Source organism: Haliotis cracherodii, unplaced genomic scaffold (assembly GCF_022045235.1).
Source record: "Haliotis cracherodii isolate W230 unplaced genomic scaffold, xgHalCrac1.p SCAF_5, whole genome shotgun sequence".
NCBI lineage: Eukaryota > Metazoa > Mollusca > Gastropoda > Lepetellida > Haliotidae > Haliotis > Haliotis cracherodii.
The window spans coordinates 12,530,405-12,544,311 of record NW_027266308.1 but is presented as its reverse complement, the minus strand read 5'-3'; the positions used below and the strand labels follow the sequence as shown (position 1 = coordinate 12,544,311).

Here is a 13,907-nt window from a genome sequence, read left to right as displayed (position 1 = left end):
TTGTTTGTTTGTTTGTTTGTTTCATTTTCCGCCACCACCAAACATGGTGTATACTTGTTTTCCCCGGCAGTTTATGTCAAACGAAGTGCATGCTAAAACTGAATGAGAGAGTGAGCCATGATGGTTTTACGCCGCTTTTAGCAATATTCCAGCAATATCACGGCGGGGGACACCAGAAATGGGCTTCAAACATTGTACCCATGTCGGGAATCGAACCCGGGTCTTCGGCGTGACGAACGAACGCTTTAACCACTGGGCTACCCGATCGCTCCTCTAAGTGAACGATGTTAAAGTTTAAAAAAACAACAACAAACAACATAAAAACTATTATACGTTATTATTGATGATAATATTATTTATATTGCAATTATTTCGTGTTGGCACTAAAGCCACTGGGGTATCCTGTGGACGGGTGGGGTATATGGATATGGTATGTGCAGGGGTGAGCGCCCATTAAGTGATTCTGACTACATGACTCTTACATGTAAGCTGGCATTTGATTTTACATCATATCAAAGATGATGGTCTTTATGATACATTTTAATTTGTGTATGAATTACATGTACTCATATAGCTACTTTTTTGTAGTTGTCTAGATCTGTTTTACTTTTTGTCTCTGAGGTTCTTTTCAAATTGAATCTGGGATATTTACTAATAGATTTTAACTCACTCACTCATCAACATGCTCAATACGTTCACGTATATAGATTTGCTTACCGCAATTGTTAATCTCAGTAAAGAAAAGTACTTAACACGGACCGCCAATCATTTAATTTTTTTTAATATACATTATATTATTTGTAAACAAAACATAAAAACAAACCTGTCAACATTGACGTACCATGTATATAAATTGTAAACTTGATATAGGGCTTTATTTTGTGCTCAATATAAAATTTTGAAACTGAAGTCGCAAAGACACTTAAATACTACAAGCGATTGATTGACTCATGAAAATTACATAAAGGTACTTTTAAAACTATGTGGAAAAAAAAGTGTCTTTTGGAATAGCTACAATAACCAGGAGGTCAATATTAAACTCACACAGTACATTCCATCTTTTGGGTGTCAAGTGTATCTTTTTTAAAAATGCTTTTGGATGCAAAAAATATCATAAATAAACGTGGCAGTTAATATTCACAGAAATACGTAAAAAAAGTCGACCTATTCTATTTCTGTCAGATTCTTGAATCGTTCTATAATTATCCTTTCTAAACGCGCATCTCCTGGTGTATTAATAGAAACATTGTTTCTAGGTGTAAATACAAATAGTATATGTCACGTAAGTTTAAAGAATAGTTCATCAATTAGGATGTGTAAGATTGAAGATACGCGCGACTGCTCGTGGGAACCCATTCATGCACGGTCATGGTGACCTCTTACCCGGAAATGACAGACGGGCCTCGTTCTGATATGAAAACTAACCAGCTGGTGTGATTGTCATTCCTTCACTACATTCTGTCTTTTTCTCAGACGAAATATTCGTCTCCACGTAAATTTCGTCTTCCGCAGATGGAAGATTCCAATAGCAGCGAACCTCCACGCTGTCCTTGTGGATTTTGGGGGTAAGATTTGACGTTTTAATGAAAAATCTACCCGGTCTAAACATGACGAGCCTAGCGACCCCGGGTCGATATGGACCTGCCCATTCTAAGATGGAGACTAGCTTTGTGTGATGTCGTGTATTTATTGGCGTTACCAGAGTATATTTGTGACGATTTGCGACCTTTCATTGGCTTGTGGTTTACAACCAATGTATTACTATCACGTTTTCCATATTAAGGTAAGGATATCTGATCCAGAAACTCCATTTCCGACCGAATCAAAATGCCTGTTCTCGCATGTTTTGACCGGAGGTGGGGACTTTCAGAGTGTCAGCCTAACGCAGCGAAGCGTAACGTCTTTGGGGAGAGACTGTTTGTTTACTTTCTTCTCTATGATTTCAGTGCATTAATGAGTATCATGATTAGTTGTATGCTTGCCTTTATCAGTGTTGCATGGTTTTTTTCCACTGAGCCCAATTAGTCTTTATAGACGATATGAGTCCTAATGATTTTTAACTGTCAAAATGTGCATTTAGTGAAGAAGTGACCATCTATTCTGGTACACCCGCCCTTGTGTTCATCAAGGATAGTTATTAATATTAGTCTTGATTTGATTTGTCAATTTATACAAGTGCTAAACCTTGGACGCTGTTTCTAAGAAATACTCAAAGTGATCTTTGATCATAGACCATGATTTAGTTAACAAGTATTCACACTCTATGTCAACTGCAGTTTTGGGGTCCCTGTCTTGAGTGTCCCTAAGGTTTAGCTGTTGTTGTGGTTAGGGACTACCTATCTCATTATATGATATTTGCAGTTTTAATTTGCTGTGATTCCATATTTTACATTAAGAATTAGCTGTGATACGTTATTTCTAAACAGTCCTGTGGTTTTTGTGAACTTGCAAATAAATAAATAAACGTATGTGTTTTTCTCTTGTAAGACGCTATGATGTAAATTATTTGTTAAATAGTAATAGTAGTATATTTGGGGAACAGTTGCTCAAGAAAAGTATGAGATGGTCCATCTGACAAGACTTTGTTTTTTTCATGTTTATATGTTACAAAAGCCTATAAAACCACGACCAATGAGAACATTTTATCCATTTGACAATTAGGTAATGTCATTTCCTGTTAATGTTATAGGTTATCAAATTTACAATCTCTTCCTAATGATAACCCTTGGTGATTGTGTTGTGTTTATCATGAGTGCATATTATGCAATGAAAAATTCCTTACACTCAACTTGTTACCAGAATCAGTCATCATTGTGCTCATTTCTAATTTACTGTTTGATAAAAACTAATATATCAGTTTTTATTTGCTATGGATTCAAACCAAGCTTCATTCATGACATCTGAAACTGACAAAATCGAAGCAAGTAATACGCATATCATGTTGAGAAGTTGAGCAAGGTTAGCATCTAAAAACAGTAACCTATCTGAGACATGTATATTGTCTGCTAATGGCTGTTTCATTTTCATTTTCATTACCAAAACTTCACAGCTTCTGATATAATGGGGAAGGTGAAACAACTACTTTGAGTTCATATACATGATATATTATATGAGATGCACTCCTCGTTTATACACTCCAAAGACAAAAACTTGACAATGATGTAGTTTAACTTTCACTCACCATGAGATTGTGTACAGTTATTGGACATAGATATTCCCTATTTTCTGCCTTTGGCAGCCTCTTTATTTGTAAGCGAGCAGTCACAAGTGTGCCCAAATTCATTTGGATGCATTTTAGAGGCAAAAGAACATAAAAATTAAATGCGTGTGAACTGTATGGACTAAAACTTAAGAGCCGAGTGTTTTAGGATTGGAATTGAGTTTGTGTTCATGTACATTAATGTTTACACACATTAATATTTGTAGTTTTTTGACAACATGTATGGTCACATGGATTTTCCATATAAGGATCTACTTCCTGTATAAGGAGTCATGTCCAACTGTGGATGTGATGCAATTTCTAATATTTGGTGGGGGCACGGGTGGCCCAGTCGTCTAAGGCGCCACTATTCACTGTGCAGGGTTGCGTCCCTCGGGCGCGCCAGAAACCTATGATTGTGGGTTCGAATCCAGGTTCGCCCCGATTATGTTTCTAGGTTTGTCAGCACCATTCGGACCCGTGAACATTCCGGGGTAGAATAGGTCTTCAGCAACCAATGCTTGCTGTAAAAGGCGACTATGCTTGTCGAAAAAGGCGACTAACAGGATCGGGTGGTCAGGCTCGCTGACTTGGTTGATTCATGTCATCGATGCCAATTGCGTGGATCGATGCTCATGATATTAATAACTGGATTGTCTGGTCCAGACTCGATTATTTACAGACCGCCGTCATATAGCTGGAATATTGCTGAGTGCGGTGTTAAGCAACAACAAACCAAACCAAACCAGCACCATACCCGTGCTCGTGGGTTTCCCCAAAGTGGTAAACGTCTGAGACCTGCATCACTTCGGGCTTTCCTCCCACATTAAGCTGACACGCCGTGATATAACTGGAATACTGTTAAAAGCGGCGTTAAACCCAACTCACTCACTCACTCACTCACTCACTCACAAAAAATGCCACACCAACTGTATTATGTGAGTATTCATAAAAAACTCATGGCATTAGCTTTAGCATTTGGTGGTTTGCATTTCACAGAAGTGAAAAATATGACATGCGTGAACATTAACAGTTGCAATCTTGTTTTGCTCCCAGCTGCCTTAAACAGTTAACATAGAATGGCCATGTTTGTTTGTGTGTTGTTTAACGCCACACTCAGCAATATTCCATCTATATGACGGTGGTCTGTAAATAATCGAGTCTGAACCAGACTATCCAGTGATTAACATCATGGAGATCGACATCAATTGGGATATGATGATATGCATCAACCAAGTCAATGAGCCTGATGACCCGATCCTGTTAGTCGCCTCTTACGACAAGCAGTTGCCTTTTACGGCAAGCATGGGTTGCTGAAGATCTATTCTAACCTGAATCTTCACAGGATTAGAATGACCGGTGTTGTTAAATGCAAAGTCAAAAAAACTTTGTACTGTGATCAACATCCTTATCCTTGGTCCTGTCAACAGAAACATACCATAGTGTCCTTTGAGTTATTTTACCCCTCTCTTGATATCTTTGTTTTGTTTCAAAAAAGGGGGTTTACCCTTCACTCCAGTTTTCCTTCAATAATAATACGACTACAACTTTAGTTAGCAAAAATGATGCTTGTAAAATTCTCTTGCTTCAACTGTAAAGAACAAAGTGTACATGCGTTACATATTGCTTTGATTCATGAATTTCCCTAAATACGATAAACATTCCTTACACAGAGCTCCAGATAAGCTTTTGGTGTTGTGGGTATTTTACCCATGCATTTTAAAATCATTGGGTATCAGTAATTCTATCTGCGTATTCAAATTTCTGTTACCCACTAGTTTTTACACATGTGGGTATTTAACATGATTTAAGTTAAATATTTAAAAACACTATTCATCTAGTCCCTGCAAACTGGTGTCGTGTGGGTTTGAGAGCTTTATAGGACTAAAAAATCCACAATACTTCCACACGAAAGTGTGATGGCAAATGATCATGATGTGACTGTCATCGTGGAGTTTAGCAAGGTTGACGGAATGCTCGTTTATAATTTCAAAATAAGTTGCTGATTTGCTAATCGAATACGCAGGGTTACTTCACAATATTTTGATGATACACACAGATTTTATTTTTGTAGCATATCTGTAATGTTCGTTGCGTATTTGATACGCTTGGATTATATTTTACTGCGTATTTCTGCATTTCTGATGCGTATTTCATGCAGATACGCAGCTTATCTGGAGCCCTGTTTCGTTTACTGCAATCTTCCCCGTCTTCCTGTAATCTTTATCACAATGTTTTAGTCTTTCCTTTACCTTGTTTCCCTCGTATTGTCTTCGATGCTTTAAATTTATGGAGTGTTGTTATTATGTAGTGGAATAGAATTGCTTAAATATTAATCTTGTTAATGGCTCTAGATAACAGTGAGACTTTTATTTCCAACATTGCTTGAAGAGGAAATATGCTGCATAATCTGAGCACCCACTTTCAGTCTAGGTCTAGACGTTTTTATTAGTGACTTGAGTCAAACTGAGAAAGTGTCTCAGTGTAATTGGGACCCAGGTGGACGAGTCATCAATTTGCTCTGCATCGTTGCATCCTTCCTGAGGTAAGCAAGAAACCTATGATCATGGGTTTGAATCTCAGATTCGCCTGCTTGTTTCTAGCGTTCTTGCTCATGGGTTTCACCAAAGTGGAAATGTCTGAGACCTGCATCATAGGCTTTCCTTTCACATCAAACTGACGTGCTGTGATATGAGTTTTATAAGTAAAGATAAGATATATGGATGAACAACTTCTCTATTACTATTAGGAGCGACGTTTAGGTGTAGGTTCTACACGTTATCTAGCAAGGGATGTACAGAGTATGGTTGACAAGCATGTATATAGGTATGAGGCAGTGTTTATACAGTTGAGTAGTTTTATAACTGAAACAGCATTAAACCGTACTCTCTCACTCTGTGTATATGAAGATGACCATTATATGATAGATCCATGCACATAATTAATTTGTGTTTGCAGATAATATTGTGGATTTGGGAGTGTTTACAAAGAATGATTTCAGCCGAACTTGCTAGGGCAGCCAAGAGCCTGAGCGTATTACTTATTTGGCACAGGGAAATAGTTTTCAGAATACATTTCAGTAGCTTGATACCGGGTAATCAGATTTCTATCAAACATTTTCCATAGTGTTCATGTTGAGTATATAGAGTATTGGAGTAACCCAGTGTGTAACGTGTTTGCTCATCTCCCCAAAAACCTGGGTTTATATCCCCACATAGGTACATTGTGGGAAGCCCTTTCTTGTGTCACCAGGGGCGGTCGGGTAGCCTAGTAGTTAAAGTGTTGGCTCGTCACGCCGAAGACCCGGCTTTGATTCCCGACATCGGTACAATGTGTGAAGCCCATTTCTGGTGTCCCCTGCCGTGATATTGCTGGAATATTGCTAAAAGCGGCATAAAACCATACTCACTCACTCTTGTGTCACCTGTGCAGATCAGTGTTAGAATTGGTCTTCAGCAACTTATGCTTGATGTTAAAGGCGACTAACAGAATAGGGTGGTCAGATTCGCTGACTTGGTTGATGCATGTCATCATATCCCAATTGTCTAGATTGATGCTCATGATGTCAATCACTGGATTGTCTGTCCACATGCTATTAGTTACAGACCGCCGCCATATAGCTGGAATATCACTGAGTGTGGCGTTAAACAACAAACAAACAAACATTTCTGGTGTCTTGTGCCGAGGGCTTATTGGATTATTGCTGAAAGCAACGTAAACATGGTAAAGCCCAACTCATTCATGATAACTGATATTGATACTGATATTTTCAAGTTCATTTCTTTTGTGAATGAATGTCCTGCATGTACAGATAAATCAGAATACCCAATGTTCAAAATTAAGGGGCGGGGCTCCTGGAGTCCTTTGAATCTAAATCTAGGGACCCTCTAAATCCCCTGTAAATCTTTAGGATTGTTTAACTGTTAACATTAGGGTCAAGATAAGGACCCCTTTCATGCTTAATGGTGAACACTATATTGCATGAGGAAATGCAGATACTTTCCATACGCTTGATCATGTTGATGGTTTAACAAGAATTGAAATCTTATCATGCTTATAACGCAATCTGTATGTAAGCTGTTGAAGAACAGTGATCAGTGTTATGAAATTCAAGACCTTTACCATGTTTACCAAAGCTATTGTTCCTTTTTAAAAAAACTCAACTGTTTATTGTTTTCCGATGGGATGAGGTTGTTTACTCCAAGGTATTGTAATATACATAACCATGATAATTATTATGTTCATTGTTCAAGCATCTGAGGGACACTGGTGTATCTTATCTATGGTGGGGCGGTCGGGCAGCCTAGTTGTTAAAGCGTTTGCTCGTCACGCCTAAGACCCGGGTTCGATTCCCAACATGGGTACAATGTGTGAAGCCCATTTCTGGTGTCCCCCGCCGTGATATTGGTGGATTATTGCTAAAAGCGGCGTAAAACCATACTCACTCACTCACTCACTCTTGTCTATGGTACCACATCTTGCTGTACAGAGTTGTCCCTTAGCTGCCAGGATCAGATCATCCGATTTGCCCCATTTCTGATCCTTCATTTGTCAACAAGACGAACACTATCTCAACAATTTGCGTTATTAATTTATTTAAGGTCGTAACTGATTTTGAGGGGAAATGAGAGTTCCTGAATCTTTCTGATTAAATATGTTCTGACTAATCACAGCATTTGATTTCTTCTCTGAAAATAAGTTGCCAGTTGTAAAATGTCAAAAACTTGATATTTGTCAGGATGATGTGAATTTTGTAAGCCTAGTCATTATTCATATTTTCAATCTCGGATTCTGATTTAAGATGACAGCAAGCCTTCATTCTGCAATCAGCCAGTTCTTGTTTAAGCGTGTTATATCGTCCATTTTTGGATGATGCTACTTTCAAAAGAGCTGTCGTTTCCTTATGGCAGTACATGCACTGGGTAACTTTTGCATTCAGAATATTGAATGATAAACATGTATTTTCTGCTGGAAATTTTCTCACATAGGATTAGGTCAAATTTAGGGTCAAGGTTATTACGCTAAGCTGAAAGTGCATGTAGAACTCTAATTAAGGTAGCTAGAAGCATGGACTTTCTTGTTTTGAAGCTAAACTACATATAACATGTTCCAAACTGGAAGTGGAAATAACTTTGTCATTAGAGTCGCTGAAAATTGTTTTGGGCACCCAGGAAATGTTGAACATGTGTCTGTTTCCGATTTTGCATACACCTTTCTAGTTAACAATGCTGACCATTTGTTTACTATGATCATGTAGTGATCCTTGAATGTGACGTAATATCCCAGAACTCTAGGTACACAGACTGACTTACCATAACCCAATTAATTCAGAGTTGTTTGCGTACAAATATGCATGAAATTCAATAACCCAATAGTATGAAAACAACACTGTACGTCATTACCTGATGTAACTTTTTTACTTCATGTACATGGATGTGTCTTTTTAGAGATTTTCTTCCTGACTTAACACGCTGAATGCTGGCATCAGTATACATGAACTCTACTGCAGTGAATAATGCACATATGTGCAACATCTCGCTTATTGTATGCGACATGTGATTCACTTGGGGCAGCGCATGGACATATGCTAATTAGAAGTTACCTTAAACATTGTTAAACAGCATAGAAGTCGAATTATTTTCAGAAAAGCCTACTCATCAGTTTACAGTGAGTGTGTGAGTGAGTTGGGTTTAACGCCGCTTTTAACAGTATTCCAGTTATATCGCGGCGTGTCAGCTTAATGTGGGAGGAAAGCCCGAAGTGATGCAGGTCTGAGACGTTTACCACTTCGGTGAAACCCACGAGCACGGGTATGGTGCCGACAAACCTAGAAACATAATGGGGGCGAACCAGGATTCGAACCCACAATCATAGGTTTCTAGCATGCCCAAGGGACGCAACTCTGCACAGCGATCATCAGTTTACAAAACCATATTGACTGGACCCAAGAGAGTAAAATATATTGAATACCCAAAGAAACTATCAATACCCAATGTGAATATTAAGATGTGAGTAAATGTCTCAATGGCTCCAAAATTATCTGGAGCCCTGTAAATTGTAATATCCTTTTTTAAAATGTTAAATCACACACTGGTTTCAAAGGTCCCTAGGGGGCAGAGGTAGCTCTGTCGTCACATTTCGCTGTACAGAGTTGCATCCCTTGGGCATGCCTTCAACCCCTGATCATGGGTTCAAATTCCGGTTCGCACCGATTATGTTTCTAGGTTTGTCAGCACCATACCCATGTTTGTGGGTTTCACCAAAGTGGTAAACGTCTGAGACCTGAATCCCTTACAGCTTTCGTTCTACATCAAGCTGACATTCCAGATATGACTGGAACAATGTCCCAACCTTTTCTTGTGGTTAAAGGCGACTAAAATGGATCGGGTGGTCAGACATGGTAACTTGGTTGATAGCATGTCATTATACCCCAGCAGCATAGGATAGTGCTCATAATATCAAGCACTTGTTTATCTAGCCCAAGTGACTGCCACCTACTAAGAAAAAAGCTTATTAAATCCAGACTGCAATGATGTAGCTTGATATTGCTCTGGTGTTCCAAAGGCAGTGCCTGTGCTATCGAAATACCAAAGTTAACACTCTTTGAGTCTAAGGAGCAACGTCTTGTCACTTTCACTATTGCTTTCAAGGTGTTTCAGCATCAATACCTCTGTGGGGTTTTGGGCTGAGACTAGGTTGCCAGCCATCTAGGCTGCTATTAAGATATGGTGGTCAGGCTGTTGACTCTGTTGGTTGTGGTCACTGTACCCTGATGGAGTGAATAGGCATTCTAGAAGTCAGTGAGTAAGTAAGAAAACATATAACTTCATGCATAACCACTTCTTGTTTATGACCCATGAAGATCTGGGGTAGAATTCGTCTTCAGCAACCCATGCTTGCCGTAAAAGGTGACTATGCTTGTCGGTTGAGGCGACTTACGGCTCAGGTGGTCAGGCTGTCTAACTTGGTTGATGCATGTCATTGATCCCAATTGCGTGGATCGATGCTCATGATATCAATCACTAGATTGTCTGGTCCAGACTCAATTATTTACAGACCCCTGTCATGTAGCTAGAATATTGCTGAGTGGGCGTCAAACAACAAACTAACCAACCAACTTCTTGTTTATTCCATATAGCAACATTTTGATGTAGATTCTTACACTGTTGTCAAGCTGGAGTGACAAAAAAGTGATGAGAGCTATATATGATTGATTTGTTGTTAAAAACAGCAGATAAACATCAACAACAGGTAATAGATCTTATCAAGCAATAGACTATTTTGATTAGGATCCAATCAGCTTGTCACACCTTTTAATCCTTATCCTTACAGTATATTTGGCGTCATCCAATTGTCGGGGGAGGGGCATGGGTGTCCCCTTCGTCTAAGGTGCCGCGATTCGCTTTGCAGACCTGTGTCCCTTGGTCATGCCAGAAACCTATGATTGTGGGTTCGAATGCCGGTTGGCCCCGAATTTGTTTCTCGGTTTGTCACTGTCAGCACCATACCCGTGCTCGTGGGTTTCACCGAAGTGGTAAACATCTGAGACCTGCATCACTTCGGGGTTTTCTCCCACATTAAGCTGACAGGCTGTGATATAACTGTAATACTGTTAAAAGCATTGTTAAACGCAACTCACTCACTCATCCAATTGTCTGTATGCTACTTGTTATCTAGCTGTACGTATGTAAGTTGTATGTTTTCTTACCTGATGGAGTGGTACATTGCTCATAATATCAATCAGTGGTTTGACGGATCCAGATTTGATTATTTGGAGTTGCCGTCATATAACTGGAATATTGCTGAGTGTGGCATTTGACAAAATAAAAAAGGCGATCAATAAATAGCTTTTAACATTTTTAAAGTGATTTGTAGTAATGTTTTGTTTGTTGTTCAACACCGCACACAGCAATATTCCAGCTATACGACGGCGGTCTGTAAATAATTGAGTCAGATGTACATCATGAGCATTGATACACGCATTTGGGATAGGATGACATGCGTCAACTAAACCAGTGAGTCTGACCACAAGATCCCGATAGTCGCCTTTTACGACAAGCATTGTTGCCGTTTATGGCAAGCTTGGTTTGCCTAGGAGCCTACTCTACCCAAGAATCTTCAGGGGTCGATTTGTAGTAATGTATTGTGTCAACTGTATATGTTTACCAGTAGTAGTAAGCAGACCAATTGTATTTATTTTACCCAATTGCAGTTAAAATATGGTTAACGTTACCCTGGTAACCATTTTGATAAGATTAATAAAAGAACTAATATGTCATCATTATTCATATCATATCAGTGGATGAGAGGGCGTAAATGTAATCAGATCAGGTTGTATCATCTGTGATTCTGATTGAGTGAATTATTCTGAAAATAATTCATTTAGAGGAAGCTGTAGTAGATTATGTCATTCCATTTGTTTGCCCCTACAGGGATTCTGGGGCAGTAAAGCCTCAAATGCCCCAATCTTGTAAAAGCTGCACAGACTAGCGATGAGGTGTTCTCAATAGCAGGACTGGCTGTCACTTCATGTACCAACTAGTGTGTCAGTTCAATGCTTCAGGGGGCACGGGTGGCCCAGTCGTCTAAAGCACCGCGATTCGCTGTGCAGAGTTGCGTCCCTTGGGCACGCCAGAAACCTATGATTGTGAGTTTGAATCCTGGTTCGCCCGGATTATGTTTCTAGGTTTGTCAGCACCATACCCGTGCTCATGGGTTTCTCTGAAGTGGTAAACGTCTGAGAACTGTATCACTTCGGGCTTTCCTCCAACATTAAGCTGACACGCCGCGATATAACTGGAATACTGTTAAAAGCGGCGTTAAACCCAACTCACTCACTCAATGCTTCAAATTATTGTGTCAACTAAAGAAATAATAAGCGCCCAAGGCGATATTTGCTAATATATTGGCTAGTGAACAATCCCAATTAGCACCCCTTCCGATTGATCAATGTACACAAGACTTATTTATTCGCGTATAATACGCACTCGTGTGTTATATGCAAACTTAATTATGGGCAATTAAATTCTGGAAAAATATATCTGTTGTATATAAACATTTCAGGCTGTCAGCATAAACCACAAAATTTATCTTTCAACTCTGTTTTTTCACCAAAATAATATTCTAATAAGAGCCCTCGATTACTAATTTTGAGAGTGCCCTGGGCACTTATTACATCAAATACTGTAATGCATTAAGACCTTATAAAAATCTGAAAATACCGAATGGCTGAATGGGGGCAGTGATAGCCTAGTAGGTAAAGCGTTTGCCCAGCCCACCTGAGCCCCGGTTAGATTCCCTTCATGGGCCCAGTGTTCAAAGCCCATTCTGGTAGAGTAAAGCCCAACTCTCCCATTATTACAGAGAATGGCCTAGACATGCAACATGTGCAAGGAGAAAGTAATGTTATTGCTATATTTCAATCATCATTATCACGATATTCATGCATAGATGCAATCTTTCCAAATAAGAATTCCATAGTCAGAATATCTGGACCTTTATAAGCTTGACAAACTATAAGGAATTTCAGGACTATTCTCAAATTGTGAATACATTGAATATTGATGTATTAATCAGATAATATATATGAATTCTCTCAATATTGTTGTCTAAGTATTCCTTTATCATTATAAATAGTTTATTATGTATGATCCTATTTGCATCACAATACAATGCATATTTTTGAAGTGTTTTGTTAACTTCAGGCCTCATTATTATGAGACTGTGTTATCAGCATGTCTCTGTTGTCATAGAAATGTTCAGAGTACACAGTATGATCTGTTTGTTTCCCTGAAATCGTCATTTCTTTCTGTGGAAAACAAACAATGTTTTTATTGCAAATGTAGGGATTGTATAAGCACTGGTGATCTGCCTCATTCCGATTTACTTCATACACAGGGTATATACATTGGCATCGATTTTGAAGGCTTGTGGGGGGTTGGGGGGTTGGATTCTTCTAGGTGGTGTCGTTTTATAGACGGCGATATACAGTACTTACATTTCTCATTGATCGATTGATTGTTTCACATGCACTGAATACACCCACCCCCACTTAAACTGCGCTTACTTCATGATCCAAAATAGAATGAACATTGAAAACAGCATCATTTTCCATCAACTGTTGCCCTAGAAGCTTGGTCAAGTTTTGTTGACTTTTGTCTTTCATTGAACTGCGACTGCGGATTAATAACCTATTGATGAATCATAAGGCACAAACATAAAACAACTTGTGCAAATCCATAATTTACCCTTGCTAAACGGTGGAAGAAATAGCTGCACGCCATCGAACCTAATGGATGGTTATATGATGTACTGGTTCAACCTTGATAGTCATTTATCATGATTTGGCTTCTTATGTGTGCAGGGTAGACATTGCCTTTATACTGCAACATGTACCACATATTCATCTCACAGGGTTTTACTAGATGCAAAATATTGCGTTTTTGTGCGCATTTGAATACAGAATGGATGCAAATAATTTACATTGCACAAGTAGATACCGTATTTTCCATAATAAGCACCCTAGGAAATTTATAAAATTTAAAGCATACATAAGAAGTTAAATCTGTTTTCAGAGACTGAGCTGTGAAAAATGAAATTAAAACTTTTTCAATAATAGGAACAAGGCAATAATATAACCTTCTGCACGTCTGTTTTCTGTAATAAAATCCATAATAAACACCGTAAAGGATTGACTATCATGCACATT

The 13,907-nt window shown here is 38.8% G+C and overlaps 1 protein-coding gene across 1 annotated transcript in view; it reads left to right on the top strand.

Moving 5' to 3' along the window:
• Positions 1 to 1,432: 1,432 nt before the first annotated feature.
• Positions 1,433 to 13,907, top strand: part of LOC139442371 (AN1-type zinc finger protein 3 homolog) — a 36,108-nt gene continuing 23,633 nt past the window's right edge. Inside the window, exon 1 of the mRNA XM_071223172.1 lies at positions 1,433 to 1,565. Within this exon, the coding sequence (XP_071079273.1) occupies positions 1,513 to 1,565 (53 nt within the window). The 5' untranslated portion in view covers positions 1,433 to 1,512. The remainder of the gene's footprint in view (positions 1,566 to 13,907) is intronic.